The sequence below is a fragment of the Suillus plorans genome (genome assembly GCF_016647745.1).
Source record: "Suillus plorans strain S12 chromosome Unknown HD556scaffold_33, whole genome shotgun sequence".
Lineage (NCBI taxonomy): Eukaryota > Fungi > Basidiomycota > Agaricomycetes > Boletales > Suillaceae > Suillus > Suillus plorans.
This window is the reverse complement of record NW_024537417.1, coordinates 67,426-83,422: the sequence shown is the minus strand read 5'-3', so window position 1 is coordinate 83,422 and position 15,997 is coordinate 67,426. Positions and strand designations below refer to the sequence as shown.

General features: G+C 44.6%; 4 protein-coding genes across 4 annotated transcripts; 2 read left to right on the top strand and 2 right to left on the bottom strand.

Moving 5' to 3' along the window:
- Positions 1 to 522: 522 nt before the first annotated feature.
- HD556DRAFT_1527703 (uncharacterized protein) lies at positions 523 to 2,192 on the top strand (the record flags this gene model as incomplete). The annotated part of the gene is made up of 4 exons (XM_041309356.1): positions 523 to 574; positions 635 to 915; positions 1,001 to 1,114; positions 1,614 to 2,192. The coding sequence occupies 4 exons, from the start codon at positions 523 to 525 to the stop codon at positions 2,091 to 2,093; spliced, it is 927 nt and encodes a 308-aa protein (XP_041159441.1). The 3' UTR covers positions 2,094 to 2,192.
- Positions 2,193 to 8,224: 6,032 nt separating this feature from the next.
- HD556DRAFT_1376600 (uncharacterized protein) lies at positions 8,225 to 9,921 on the bottom strand. Its single transcript, XM_041303105.1, has 5 exons — positions 9,568 to 9,921; positions 9,474 to 9,514; positions 9,398 to 9,420; positions 9,201 to 9,349; positions 8,225 to 9,079 (listed from the first exon to the last, which is right to left on the bottom strand). The coding sequence occupies exons 1-5, from the start codon at positions 9,688 to 9,690 to the stop codon at positions 8,558 to 8,560; spliced, it is 858 nt and encodes a 285-aa protein (XP_041159440.1). The 5' UTR covers positions 9,691 to 9,921; the 3' UTR covers positions 8,225 to 8,557.
- A 1,460-nt stretch (positions 9,922 to 11,381) lies between these two features.
- HD556DRAFT_527105 (uncharacterized protein) lies at positions 11,382 to 13,678 on the top strand. Its single transcript, XM_041310876.1, has 2 exons — positions 11,382 to 12,045; positions 12,099 to 13,678. The coding sequence occupies exons 1-2, from the start codon at positions 11,848 to 11,850 to the stop codon at positions 13,491 to 13,493; spliced, it is 1,593 nt and encodes a 530-aa protein (XP_041159439.1). The 5' UTR covers positions 11,382 to 11,847; the 3' UTR covers positions 13,494 to 13,678.
- HD556DRAFT_527086 (uncharacterized protein) lies at positions 13,540 to 15,258 on the bottom strand. Its single transcript, XM_041310875.1, has 4 exons — positions 15,086 to 15,258; positions 14,607 to 15,014; positions 13,903 to 14,552; positions 13,540 to 13,850 (listed from the first exon to the last, which is right to left on the bottom strand). Exons 1-4 carry the CDS (start codon positions 15,171 to 15,173, stop codon positions 13,587 to 13,589), a joined length of 1,410 nt encoding a protein of 469 aa, XP_041159438.1. The 5' UTR covers positions 15,174 to 15,258; the 3' UTR covers positions 13,540 to 13,586.
- Positions 15,259 to 15,997: the final 739 nt, after the last annotated feature.

The window sequence follows — 15,997 nt, the reverse complement described above, 5'->3', positions numbered from 1 at the left end:
TGCATTTGACCTCTCATCACTAATCAGGCTGTGTTGCCAACATACCTATACCCTTTCTGTTTCCCCTTTACCCTTACCTACAGTACGGTAACCCAGCCCTCAACTCTTTCCACTTAGTATAAGTAGTTGGTCATCTTGTATTAGATTCCCTAACTTGAATCTACTCAATCTTCCCTCGAAACTACTTCCTTCAAGAGCCTCTCAGCTCTTGTCTCTAGTACGACTTTCTTAGGTGCTTGTTGCATCTAAGTCTACCTCGATCAACGGTCATTGTTAGGACAAGACTGTCTTCCCTTTGACTTCAGTGACTTCACAGACAGCTGTCTTAGAAGTCACGTGACACGTGCGTCTGTGATATCTGCCGACTCGACGTCGCCAGTCTCACTTGCTATACCGGACCCTTCCGGTTACGTCACGAATGTTAGCGGACGACGCCCCTCTTAGGGCTCCGCATAACAGATCTATTTGAGTGCATAACAACTCCTGAGTGCTGAGCAATCATCTTTCAGGAGATATCTAGCAATGTCTGACCAAACTCGAGGAGCCGAAGGTGAAAGAGTTGCTGAAGTTGAGGGTGCGTGTTGTTTCCTACCTTTCAAGAATCAAGTACTAATCTCACTTCCCCCATGTGCAGAAATAATCAAATTCTCTGACTTGCACATTCTGTCTGACGATGAACTACTAACACTGATGTATGGCATCTCCTGCAACTCATTGTCCCTTGACCCACCCTGTGATTCCAACATTGCATTAAAGTGGCCTCTGGAGTTACTGTTATCATCCCAATACAAACCTACCAACAACACTGCCCTACCTCCTGAGGCCACAAAACAATCTGACTTGTGGTGTTATCCACAAGCCCCTCCTTACATGCTAAACCCACTTCCTGATGATCGGTTCTCGTCGCCAGTATCGGTATGCTGCCAACTACTATCCTTGCAATGCACCGCACCTCCAGGATCAAGACTGTAAAATCACCACACTGCCTAACATATCCCAGCCCCAATTTGTCAATGGCAAGGCTATGCTAAAGTCAATTCCTGGCATGGTTAAAATGGAAATGGGTATTCCCTATGTCTATGAGATCTGTGGGGACCCTGGAAAGATTGTTACTGTGTGTTGTGCCCATACCCTGGAATCTCCCTGGACCTATCCAGAATACACTGTTATACACCAGCTCATGGATGAACTGCAATTGCTGACATGGGAAGATACAGGTCCAGCCTCCAGCAGTAATCCAATCCAAGTTGAACTTGAGTTCCATTTACTGTACACTTACAAAATCATAGTAACTCTAATACACGGCAACCACTGTCATTAGAGAACCAATACTCTATTGCCACCTTCAAAGGTCATACAAACTAAACCTGTTTTAACTTAGTTGCTGATGTATTCACAGATTTGATCCTCATTAAAGAAGTTGGTTTTATAATCCCATCATCCTGAATTTAAATCTGATCTTATGACCATTATACATGCCCTGCAAACTTGTAACATCACCAAATCAATATCCAACAGCGACCATTCACATCATCAAAATTTCACCACCATTCTAATCTCCAAACCTTGCATGCTTCAAACTTTGTTGATGACTGTTAAGACCATGCACAAAGGGTAGGACTGATTCCAAGGGGCTTGGCTTCAGCTCGTGCACTGCGCCCCTTACCCGAGTATGTGCCCTTAACTTCGGAATGACGTCCGGAGAAAGTCCAAGGAAGTCCGAAGGACTTCCGGAGAAGCGTGGGAAACTTTGGAAGGACTTTCCGGACGAGTGCGAGAAACTTCCGGATGAGTGCAGGAAAGTTCCGGAGGAACTTCCGGAAATTACGATGGAGTTTCGTCCTGACGGGGATATGTGTAATGGCTACTCAGGACAAGTCCTGAGTAGAAGGAAACAGAGGAAAGGCTGCAAGGACAAAGTCCGAAGCAGAATAGGTCCGGAGGACCGCGGGAAAGTTCCGGAAGAACTTCCGGAAACTTGGAGGATCGGAGGAATGGTGGATCGGAGGAGTGGAGGAGCAGAGGAGCAGAGCTCCGGCCTAGGGAATTCCTCCCTAGGCCTGAGATGGATAATTACTAAGTCGGAGGAATAGAACTGTTACGAGGACTTAGTGTGAAGACTAGTGCGAGGACTAATATGTGTAATATTCAGACTAAGGAAGTACAAAGATTCTACAGGGTTTATATACTACTAAGGACTTAACGGAGAATCAGTCAGTGCAGTCCAAAGCTATGTGAGGCTGTGGACAGAGCATGTAGAAAATAGTAAATGAAGACGGAGATGAGAACATAGGAAAATAAAGTCGGAAATGAAATGAGGTATGGAAAATGAGTATAGTCTAACTTGAGAAGGAACGTACAAAGGGAAAAGGCACGGAAGATAGACGCAGGTCGGATCCGGATGTTCGGAAGTCCGGAGACAGGTGATTACCATAAGGGGATGAGCGCTGATTTAAGGTTTGGGTTCGGATATGAAGCATAGGTCAGATCCGGAGATCCGGAGATGTGGATATCAGATCTGGTGTCCGGATATCAGATGCAGGAGTACAGGGATCCGGACGGATAGAGGATTGGGTCTGGAGACATGGACAGGAGGTCCAGATGAGGCGTGGGAACATCGTCGGATGTTGGTCCAGAATGCGGGATATGACATTAGGGCAATAGGACAAAGGATGAATGATGCAGGCTAGCTGCGGAGGTATGGAGGTCTGATGTATGGAGGTAAAGGGATCTGGATGTGGATGTGCGGATGTGCAGGGATCTGGATGGGTAGAGGACTGGAGACATGGATAGGGCATCTGAAGATCCGGATGAGGCATGGGAATATTGTCGGATGTAGGTCCGGAATATGGGATATGACAATGACACATCTTGCTTAGACTATTTTGATGCTTCCATCATAACTACTTGTATTGTGACATGGATCATAATTATCTACTTGCCCTATAAACATCCACTGGTCAAGCTACAGGTCTCGTCACTGTTACGCTTTAACAATGAACCCCCTTTACTACTAGCTGTAGGTTTACAAGGTAGATTGCTAAGGTCAAGTTAGAGAAACATACATGGTAACTACTAGGTATATAAGCATGTGTTGAAGCGGAGCTCCAATATGTAATAGGAGTCTGAATGGTAATCGTCCAATGGGAATAATCATAGTAAGAGTTGTACGATAATGTGGCATGGGAATTAGGTAGAATATTCTGTGATATTCTGTGAATAAGTGAAAGAGTGATAAGTGACTATGTGAAGATGTGAAGTGGTGAAGAGGTGAAGGTAAGCCTAAGAACCGTAACAGTCACCTTGCAATCCTCATAAACCATTCCACATGGCTCCAAACACAACTGCTAAGTCCTCCAACTCATCAGCTAGTACTAGTACCTATGTCTCAACCTCAGTACATGCAGCATCTGTAGTACTGGACAAGCTGCAGAATTCTCCTGGAGGGTTCTATGCTGCAATGCCAAAACTTGTGCATCGTGCAGAATGTTTTGCAGGTGGACGGAATGGCAACATCTTCATTGCCAAGAGTCAAGATGATGACCAAGAATTCATCATCTGTGGTGTATTCCAGATCAGTCGCAATGATTTCTACTTCACACCAGATGCCAACTTTGATCCTGCAAACATCTTTCATGGCCACTGTAGCACTCAGCCTCGTGCTGAGCACATATTCAGCTAATTCCCAATGCATGTCAAACACACGAATCACTTCCCAATGTTATCTGACACTTACCTGCTCAATCCAATGTTTATCCGCTAACCCAATGCTAACCCGATGTAGTCTGACGGACCCGACATTTTCCGCGCATCGGACCTGATATTTTCCCATGCACTTATCCTCCCTATGTCCTGTCCTGTCGTATCTATCCCCACTAGGTGCGCAGTTATCTGTTTTCACATCACTAACACTGTAGACCGCGTTATTACATGTCCGCAGTACCACATGTCTTATTACATAGGACATCGGACCCGAAATATTCCGCTACTACTTTCGCCTATAGCACTCTGAAATTCTACATAGACACTATATATTTTACATACCTCCTACTTACTTATTTTACCTTTCTACCTCTAAGTAGGAGGAGGTCATTAGATATTTGTAGTTCTTCGCTGAATTCCGCAAATATCATCCTTTCTTTATCCAAAACACTTCGAAACATCTCACAGTAACCTGACATTCACTATCCCTGACATTTGTTATATTCCTGACACTAACCCGACATAACCCAAACATCAGACTCAATGTTTTTACCTTCGGACTGGTAATTATACCTTCGGACTTTGTTTCCCTTTCATATAACTGATTATTCTAATACCTTACAGCGAACCCCTCGGATCGAACACACTTGTCTTGCAAGTATAGCAGACTAGGCTGTGCAGACCACAACAATTTATATTGCTAGTTACTTACTTTGTGTAGTGTTCAGCAATTGTTGTCTTGTTACACCGCTTCGCAGATGTCAAATTGAACTGTCAATTCATAGCAGATTGCAGTGACAAATTCAAATTCTCGTCAGAAGATTTCCCTGCCATTCTCGACAATATCTATGCATTTTAAAAACTAGTTCCCAGCAAGAAAGACTATGAGACATTCAGCATAATCTATGACTCTCTTGGGCAGAGATCCATCAACCTGAGGACTTTCAATTACTCATCAATCTTCTTACCTGATAACTCAATATATGATAAGATAGACAAAAACAATAGACAATGATGATCCTACTAAGACTCTGACTGACAATGAATCAACCAGTATGTTATAAATACCCTCCATTTGTTAACCTACTAATTCAACAATTTGCATTCATAACTGCAGATCTTGGCTCTGAATTCAACATCACAACTTGGCCCATGGCAGATTGGTGTAAAGGTCCTTTAGAAGACCTTATATCCACTCATGATGTGTAGCCGTTACCAGCATATGATGAGAATCACAAGCTTATTTCACTACTCCAATATGAATCCAAACTCAAAGGTGCACTGGTAGAAGTCCATATGGCTTTTTTCCATCATCATATAACCAAATCAAAGTGTGATGTCTTTAATGCTGAAATACAAGAACTAATTGTACTATCACTGCCATCGGCCATGCCAAGCAGTCCTTTCAAATGTCACTGCCTTAACACTGGCCCTTGGACAGAACATCAATATAAAGGGAAAAAACCAATCAGAGACTCTGGATCTTCACCTTAAGAATTGCAGTACATATTCACTTTGATCATCGATGTTTATACTTTACTAATCATATTGAACTACCACTAACAGCATACTCACTATCCAATCTTGTTGTAACTATACTACCAATGTATTCAAAATTCATAACTGAAGTACTAAATGATCACAATCTCACACCTCCGTATATAACTATGTAATTCTGTACAAAAGCCTCACCAGAACAAAACCTGTATTTGATACTGTACATGAATTGTAAACAAGGTTCCTGTCAATGAAGTTCAGCCCCACTCTAGTCATTATATCAACCAGAGTTATGAATATTTAAGCCACCTATGAATGACCACGTTATTAGTCATTGGTATTTGTCTGAATTGCTGACAGTGGAGATATTTGGTTGTATAGGTGTTTATTGATAGATCATCTATCTAAGAAGACACTGACAGCTCAAGCCGAGTGCTCTGCTCCATTGACAACCATATTGTGCATGAAGAGTAGTCATTGGCCCGCATTAATGTGACCTTATAGTATGTGTTTGCAAATGAAAATTTAGTGTTCAATGGTCCAAACCTGTTCTGAGCTCAAACTAAACCTTTGTGAATGCATTCATAGGAGTTTGGTCCAAAGTTCATCCTAACTGCCTGAACCTGACTGAACCGGACACTACATGACCTTTCACCCTCTTCAAAATTTGCTGCTGCTGGCTCCTCATTCTTTAAGTTTGTTTCTGCATCTAGTTGCTGCTGCCACAAGTAGTTGTAGTCTTTTCCCCACTAGTACTTAGTAGTCCTACCATGTAATTATCTACTTGTCACATGAATGCAATATCTTGTCTTTTTTGTTGAAACAAGTGTAAAATAAGTAGCCCCAACTTGCACTACTTGCAATGCAGGCTATTTTACAAATAATTGCCAAAAGAAAAAGCCAACAAAAAGCTTGGAAAAAGTTGAAGTCAAGAGAAGGTATCTGCTTTTTAAACTCAAATTGTCTTGTGGCAAGTTGATGGCAATTGGTGTCACCATTCTGATGAGTGACTTTTCCACTCCTTTTTGGGAAATACCTGGTGGCAAGTTGCAAAAAAGGAAGTTCAAGCAATGTGTAAATTTACTGATGCAATGGATGACTTTCCATGGGCAAAATAATGCAGAATAGATTATACCGTAGTTTGTAAATGATTGGAAATCACTGATATTATGATAATCTATGCAGCTTTCTAAACCGTAGTCACTTCACATTGATTAATATATAATAAATCCACTTTACTTGCTATTATGGATGCTGAAACTCCACAGTTTGCAACAATGAACAATAAGCAAATGGTAGAGCAAGAGGAGGATCAAGACTTGCAAATGCTTGTATCAATGGTTGTTGTTGGTGTGGAGATAGCAAGGCAAGACCACATTAAAAGTCAACAGCCAAGTCATCTTTACCTTCATCACTCCGAGCTGCTGCCCAATTGAGCCAGAAGTAGACCTCTTATGATTTCTTGCCAGACAACAGTTATCGGATGTGTTGGAGATGACTGTGGTTGCGGTATCTCAAGTCAAGGATGCTTACATCAACCATGAACTCACACATATCTCATTTCATCATTTCTTTTGGACACCAGAGCAGCTGCACAGTACTAGGTAGTAGTAGCAACAGTATATCAGCTGATATCACAGGCATTAGTGGCCTGGAATTTTAAGAACATGTTTATTATAATCTGAAAAACCTGCAAGAGGGAGGGGGAGTACCCCCCCTTTCAGATTAAGGTTTATTAGAGGGTAGAAAATAATGTTGAATTGCAAATCAAGCACATATGAAGTGCGGCATTGCAGCTGCCTTCCTAATGCAAAATATGATATTCTATCCTACATTTTTCAAGCCCATGGCAAGTCATCCAATTGCAGGAGTGTACTGTATAGTTTCGACACTAGGTTCATCACGTGTCACAGGCTCTGTTGAATCGAACCTATATTGGACGCAAAACGATGTGATGAGTCCGAAGGACCTGAGAATGAGACGATGAGGAAGGAGGATAGTGTGAGCGCATCCGAAACAAGCAGAACAAGCGACACTTGACGTCAGCTCGTATGTTTTCAATATAATGTTACATTTTTCATTCCTATTCTACCCAGATATAAAAGAGCTCACGATTCATCATAACATCTCAGTCCGTTTTCAAGAGACTGAGATGTGAGTACATAGGGCTAGCTATCATTTACAAAAGCTAACATGCCATAGATATTTTTGTCCTCATAGCTCCCTCCTGACTTGTCTGCTCACCTTAGAACTCTAGAACCTATTTGGTGTGACCGTCATGCAAATTTTTGGGAGGTGAAGCTAATTTGTGACATGTAGTAAAAATGGAAAAAAAAACATATATATTACTCTAATGGGTCCAGAAGTCATTGTACATCTTGTTTGCAATCTGTCTATGCTTCATGAGATGTGCAGCTCAAAATGATGTCGACTAAGCTGAAGCAACATGTAGGAGCATAGAAGTCCATGCTGGTCGCCAGAGTTGCCCTACCAGTGCCAGTCGGCATAAGTTGCCACTGTCAATCACAGCCAGTGTAACAAACCTATTTAGGCATGGTCACAGGTCACACTAAGGTTTGAAGCTATGAAGCTAAGCATGACATGGTCATGCGCAGATGGGCTTGAAGCTAGTGTCAAAACCATACAGTACTACTACTGAAGTCATAAATGTTCATGAGAGGATAAATGACAAGTATGCATCACTAGCCTTCTACAATAGCCAAGTAGTATTAATACTCCTGAGTGTCAACTTAAGTGCAGATACACTTGAATAGAACTACTTGGAAATTGAGGCACTTGGACACTTGATCATCAAAACAAAGCTCTCCTCTTGCAAGTCAGATACACATCAATGACACAATAAAAATCTCCTCAAGGATGTAGACTGGTCAGCATGGTCGTGCCTCATGAGTCTTACCAAATGAATGGATGTATTTTATATTTGGCCTTCTACGCTCACATAAATTTAATGGCACTCAGTCGATTACGACCAGCCTATTGGTAATCACGGCATAACCGATTCGATCTCCCTTCTGTTTTGGAGCTGCATAGCAGAAATATGATAGCGAGAAACCAGTTCTGACGAATATCACCGAGTGAGATTTAGTAAGGTTCGGGCTAAGTTTGAGCTGCACACAAAATTTCAAATACCCCATTGCTCGTACGATGAATTGTTCGTGTCATCCGGCTCGATATAGCTCTTGCGTGAAGACATATCGAAGAATTGAGAGTATCCTGCCATTGCATCACAGTATGAATGTATAAGAGTCCACAAATAATAAAACGAAGAAAGTGGATAGACTGAAGAAGCGATAGTCAACAGATATCCAGTTAATGAGAGAAAGGCCTCACGCTCTGTTCAGCCTGATTTGCCCTTCTTGTACGTTCCGTACGGTCCCACTGTGCCTGGCGGACCACCTAGTGTTTTCTTCGGTGGTTGCAGAGGCTGAGGAGGATGCTTGCTTGATCCAGGACGTGATCCGAGCAGGCGTGAGTTGTCTACTGCATAATCTGTAACATTCCATTTGGCATCAGCCTCGACTTCATATACCTCCATCCTCAACATTCTCCGCAATACAGAATTCTCTCGTTCCAACCGTGCGAGTTCACAATCCCTCTCAAGAGACCAATCCTTCTTTTCTTCGAAATCAAATTCCTCCGTATCGCCTTGCTTTGCCTCAGGCGAAGGAGTATCAGCAACTTCGGCATCCTCGCCATTCAGTACGCGCATGAAATGGCGAAGCGTCTTTGATATCCGCCCGAGGGCCGCGGATTGAGCAGTGCTAGTCGACAGTGCACGGAGAAGGTCTTCCGATTCCCTGGCAATAAGCTTGGATTCGTACTCGCGAATGAGAGCGAGTTCGTGATCTTGGACGTCACGCTGCAGATTAATTACCGCGGGTAACACATGTACATAGGGCGGCGGATCGAGGCAAGGGAAGAAAGAGGTCATATTTTGTCGGTTATCAAAGAACTGCCATGACGTGAATATATACACGTACAGCTCTTGTGCGGAATGCACTCATTACGCTTTCAAGTGTCTGCTCGTACTCTCGAATAAGCGCACCAAGTTGTTTGTTGTCGTGTTGCAGCGTCTGATTCTCAGCTGCAAGAGAGGCGTTCATGCGTTCTAGTTCTCCATCGTACACGTCTGTGTCCATTAGTCCAGTAAAATATATCAGCAATGAGTAGGACAAACCTTGAACCTTGTCGAGGTTGAACCTGCGGCATGGTCAGTCCAATCTACAGATACCGCTCAACATTCATGCTCCCACCTACGAAGGACGAACCCTGTCTGTGCATGTGCCGCTTGAGTCTAAGGTTCTATATCAATCGGGGGTTTGTGACTTTACTAAAAGGAGGCAAAACCTTTATAGCACCAGCTGAGGCATGGAGGGAAAATGATACAGAGCGGCTCTGCGTAATCTCGTCAGAAAGTTCCTGGATACTGTTGAGCAAGCGAATAAGATCATTCTCGTCGACGATCGTCATGTCATGAAGGCAAAGGAGAAGTGGAGGGGTCGCGTGGCGCGGTGAGGGGTCACAGGTCAGTACAGTACCTTCAATGCTAGCACTTGGAACCCAGTTTATTTCTTCGGTTTATTTGATGATAAGCGATGAGAAATGAACTATTAGAGTTGAGTGGTAGTTAGTTTACTATCGGTCTACTTATTCGTGAGTGTCCACCATTTCATGATTTTCGTCTACAGCACTCAATTTTGTACCACTTGAGCTACTTGACTGCGCACATTCTATGCATATACTACTATCATATTCCAAGCAAATTCGTTAGTTTGCTGCGTGACCGGATATCACTGCCGCCACTGCCGACGTCGGACATTGAATTTGATGGGCCTGTTCCGTGCCCTATTATCTAATTCTCAACGCATACTCTTACATGTGTAGTGCGTCTACCGAGCGGACTGTAAATTCGGCCAGTCACTGGCATGACTAACCAACTGGGGTAGTGTCGGCAAACTGAGTCGATATCGAGGTCTGTTGCTCTTGCTGCTCCGTCGGCACTAATGTTGTCGATGCAGTTCACGGCAGAGTGTCGGCAAGTCATTCGGCTGCTCGTGTTTCACTCTCCGCGGAACCTTACTTGACAGCCCCGCACGCTCAAAAAAAAATAAACTGTACCTCCAAATTATCTGGCGAGTCCGTTATCAACCTTTGTTCATGAGGCTCTTGACGTACTAGGATCTAGATTGGTGCATTGCTTTAAGGATTCCCCGCTAGTGTATAAGTATTACATGTTAACCTTACTTGACGTTATGGGACCCGAAACAACTCGAAAATCAACATAATATTATTGCCTCCGTGCCGCGCTGGTTTTCGCTTCATTTCGGCTTTGCTCAACTTGTAAGTGACTTGATGCCTCCGCAATAGCCTCAAACTCAGATTTGACGGTCCGTGCTGTTTGGTATGTGAGCAACTGTCAATTCACCATCTAAATCACGTATATTTTCATAGGATCAGAATTTTGATGCTGTCCTAGTTCGGTAGCACAAGCCGCCTTGATTGCCACGCACCGCTCGGTCCCAACAGCATTTTGTGCGGTATAGCCAACCTTTCGCAGCAGGGCGGTACATATCTGAGTCAATGGCCGCAGCTTGGGATCTCGGTCTCTGTTTCCAAGGCAAAATCATGCAGCTGTATGTAAACTCTGCTCGGCTGCATCCTAGACTTCAGATGCAGGTCTAGAAATTCTTCAAAAAATCTTTTCGGATCACCGCCATTTGCCATTTAGTACTTGTGCCGTTGATGCGCTTCCCGAATCAGGGGGAGATAGCTCATGATCCGCACCTATGGCAGGGCGCTGCACTGCACTTCTTACGGCGGTAAACCTAGTAGCGAGTCATTTTCATCTAGTCGAATGCTATCAGGCCCAGTTCCCGACCTCATACTTCACTCGAGTCACAATCTCCAAGTTCCGACTCGAACACGTACCAACAGAGTTTTCTGGGAACTTTCTTCTGCAGAGAGCATTGGCCCACTTGCAGCTAGGATCTCAACGCTGTCACACAAATATCCCCATGTCTACTAGTATGCGATAACGCGATCTCCTACTCTCGCGGTGCGATATATTTGGTTCACATTAATGGAGAACACAAAAGGATGGCAGCCAGCGCTATGATCATTTCTAGACTTGTGTTTAAAAGTCAGCCGTTTCAGGTCAGGGTTTCGTCGCATTCATTTGAGAACACTCATACGATATCTTCTGCCTTAGGCTGTATGAAATAATTAATAAGGAGTCATTCACGGATGTCCCTCGGATGAGGGAAATGTAGTGGATGATAGCACCGGGTTTCGGCAACATTGAATTCCAAGCTTTGCCACACGGCTTATGTCCCTGCACGTCTTGCACGGCAAGACAATAGTTCCACGGTAGCTCCGCCAATGAAGCATCATCCCCAGCCTTCTACTTCTCACGACTTCCCATGCCGAACAGTCTCATGGCATGAATCATAGAATCCTTTCAGTACAAAAGCTTTTTGTTTCACCCTCGGTAACAAATTATCGCCTCCACAAACAAGTGCCTATCTTTGCGTAAGGCAATTAATCGGGGTTGATCTCTCATCTATCATATTTATCGCTCTCGCTCGGCGCCTCAGGAGCCATACTCGCACCTTCCCTCCCATATCTACCATGCATCATGCATTACTAGTTAACGAAATCTTGCTGAACATACTTGCTGCGGTGCAAGAAGCAGACACATCATGCAGCCAGCTCAACGCTCTCGCTCGGACATGTCATTTCCTATCACCTCTGGCATTGGACTTTTTATGGTCAGACTTGCCGGACGTAAGGCCCTTGCTCCAATATATGAAACCAGTGATATCCAATGTGCGTGAACAATTGAATCATAGACACCGTGATAACTGACTCAGTCCTTCAAGGACACACGGACATCAGTACCATGCGCGTCCTTCCAAGGAGCTGCGTCTCGTGTCCGTAAATTATCATGTCCCCCTCTTGCATTTTCAGATACCCATTCCCAAGTCGCCCTTACAGAACGACTGCGATTATTAAGCATGATGCGCATCACGACCTCGTTGTTCCCCAACCTCCGTCGACTATCGTGGACTGACACTGATCAATCACGTTATGTATATATCCGACTATTCCTGAGTCCTACCCTAGAGTCCCTCGAGCTGGATTTCTTTTTCCACAAACCTCCCGACTTTCCCTTCCTAACCTTACTGCCCGAACTCTGCCCCAACCTTCACAGCATATCAATAAGCAAGCATTCTGTCATATCTTTATCGGAAGACGAGGGTCCCTCTGCCGTTCAGACCATTTGTCAGCTACCTCGTCTCACTGCCTTAGAATGCAAGTCATCGACCATCAGCGAAACAGATCTTCTGCGCCTATCTCAACTCAAGTCACTCACGACTTTAAGCTTGGGCATCCCTTCGTGGGTATCAAGCGACCACGGAAGCTTAGCGCCTCGTAGTTCCAGGACAGCAAGGGATTGTGCTGCTAGCTCGTGGTTCTGCAATCTGCGCGATCTACATCTTCGTGCATATAGTATCCCAATTATCACATCCTTTGTAGAACCTGGATGCAGGCCTCTGCAGTCAGTTATCTTCGACATCTCTGAAGCACCGACTTCTACTTCCTTAACAGAGTGTTTTAGCACACTTTATTCCAGTCAATGCGACAAGGAATGCAGCACGATGCGTTCTATTGAAGTGCGCGACAGCCTTTCAAATGCTATACTCGCAGTCTCCCAGCTTCTTCCCAACTCAAAGATCATCACGGTGGATGTATTCAAGCCACTTTTCGCTTTCACCAAACTACGAGTTTTTGATCTGGGCGTGTGCCTGTCATTTTCTCTGAGTGACTCGGATCTTACGGTGATGGCAAGCTCCTGGCCAGAACTTGAGGTCTTTTGTCTCAATGATAGGCGTGGCTGGCATCCGTCCGCTTCTGAACCTAAATTATCGATCACTGTCCGCGGTCTCCAATCGTTGTGCGCTCTGTGTCCGAGGCTCTATCAAATTGCGATAGTCTTAAATGCCCTCTCACCCTGTCCCATAACGTCCCTGTCCTCACGGCAGGCAGCTCTGACACGTAATTTGGCAGTGACTTGCCTTAGCTTGGGAGATTCGAGGTTGGCCAATCCACAAGATGTCGCATGTGCCCTGTCTGATATCTTTCCCCGACTGAGGAGAATCAGTGCGTGGCAGTATCCTTTAGACACATTACCTAAAGGTCGGTATTATCGCAAGCTATGGGAAGAAGTAAACAATATCTTGCAGCAGCGGGACATTACAGCGGTAGCCAAGTGAATTATTATGGATCATTAGTATAACTGTAGACAAGAACAACGTATATGAAATTGTTTTAAGTTACTCATGTTACTAGTACTGAAGATGTGTCAATTATCTGGTTTCCAAACATGAATGGGCTTGTGTCTGCTGAATCCAATCATGACAGGAAAAAAACCAGAGTGGTTCTCTATTTGTTGTCGCCAACGATTGTACCGGATCACCAAGAAATTTAGTTGTAAGTTTCTTGCGTCTGCTGACACCATACATTTGGCGATGTGGATCGCAAAAAGAGCGCCATGAATCATTGGCAACCGAGTATCGAGCTTTCAACCAATCCGGGCCTAGCAAAGGTTCTGCCTCTGCCTTCGGTATTTGCTGTTGAATCACGTCAGGAAAGAACTGTTTGCACTCTAAACTTAAGTCCGACCTTAAGGCTGCTCTGGCCTTCGAGTTGATGACGCAATTGAACAACTCCTTGTTGTTGGATGGTCTGGTGACCTTCTTGCGTCACAGAACCGCCTCCTTGCTGCTCGCTAGACGTTCTCGAACTGGATGAAACGAGAGTGGAACCACTAAACTGTGGGACAGGAGGTTCGTAGATATCATCACTGACATCCTTCATTTGGATGTCGCCATGTCCAACGGGGAGTCTTGGAGGAGCATCTGTATGAATACCGACTTCTTGTCCATTGCCCCGAGGACTCTTCACCACCGAATCATAATGAATATGTTCCTCGTCTTGAACAGGAAGTGAAGTAAATGGAGAATAAACCCTTTCGGAGAACAAAGTAACAGAACGAGAGGGAGGCGTATCTTCTTTTTTTGCTGTACGTTTTTTTATGCGTGAAGGATTTACGTATTTGACATCTTCAAGCTGCTCCAATCTTGGTGGATGTCCGGACGAGACGACCTTCTTTCCATCTGGAGCACGGGCGTACTTGAGAGGCACAGCAGGCTGATCTGGACAGAGCTCCGTCTTATTGGGATAGTCACAATCCGCTTTAGGACCATCAAGGTGCTCCACTTGAAGCACACGTTTCACTTGGAGCCTTTTAACTGTAGTTGTCGGAAGTTTATCTGGAAAACATGGGCGATCAGGGCGCAAAATTACGGAGCGTAGTTTTTCAGCACCTAAACTTCTCATCTGACTACCTGGATGATTACCCTGTTGTTGGTGCTGGCTACCGCGGTCGTTGTGTTGTGTCCGTTCGGCAGTATGGAGTATATGGGTGGTTGCCTCGATGCTAGGTCCCGCTGGCCCACCGACGCGAGTAACAATCTTCGGGTCTGTTTTCCCCTTGTCCTTTAGAAGTGAAAGTCCCAGCGATGTTTGCGCCTGAAAGGAGGGCTGTGGCTGTTGGTTGTCGTCCGGTCTCGGTTTCAGCGATTGAACTGCAGTTTTGCCAATGATTTGAGCCGCTTGATTCTTCTTACAACGTTTGCATTTCCAGCTATCGAGGCCATTCTCGCGGTCACCTGCGTTTTGGGAGCGGATGAGCTTAAGGAGTTCATCGCTTTCGAGGGGAGGGGGGTGACATCCTAGTGACAAACAAAATGATGGGTGTGTTTCTTATTAGATGCTCCGTCTTTACAGGCAACTGATCACTTACTATGATGCCAGTATTTGTTGCAGCTCCTGCACCGTAGAAGAAAGTTGGCGGGTGTGCTGGTGGACTGTGAACAACGGTGGCAAGACATGAGCGCTTGAGCCTTGTTATGCAGTAAACTATGAACGTAACTTGGGTCCCAAATTCAATCAAGCTTTTATTTACATAAGTACTTCTTTTCCCCACACTGTTGAATACAATGAGCCAACTTGTTCGGAGCCACCCAAGAGCCACTATAACTGGCAACAAAGCCTGCGATTTAATACTCGCCTTACAGTACTTTTCGGAGCACTCGCTTGCTACCTCACATCATGTCAAATGGCTCATTCATGAAACACAGGTGACTTCACGACTTGAAGCCATGCAAAACGCTCAGATATTCACTGCAACTTATGCGGGCTCGACAAGATAGAGCAACCAGCAACGAGGAAAGAAGTGAATCAGAACTCCACAAAGCGTGCAAGATATGGACATGTCAAGGGTTCTAGACACGATGCTAAGGAACACCCCCGAAATGGGTGGCGAAAGCTCCGAGCGCGATATCGCCTGCGCTATTTCCACATGCATATCTGCAGATCTACCCGCAAACCGGCCTCGCCAGGACTTTGTTCGTGTTTCTGCTATGGTCATGTAAGCCGAAATTTCGAAGCCAAAATCTGTTGTGTATACCAACACGATATCCCCCTTTGTAGTCACAGCTGGATCTTATCAATCATCAGATGATCAGACCCAATCCCCAGCCAAGCCAGGCCGACTTTTGACGACATCTTGATCAGTGATACAACTGCCATTTTTCGACGACGCGACAGTGGGTTTGAAACTGTTTTCATTGGTAAAAACAAAAGTGGAGTGATTTGAATTTCTAATGGGTCAATCGGCGAGACAGCGCCTATAACAGCTGTCAGGCATGTTGCC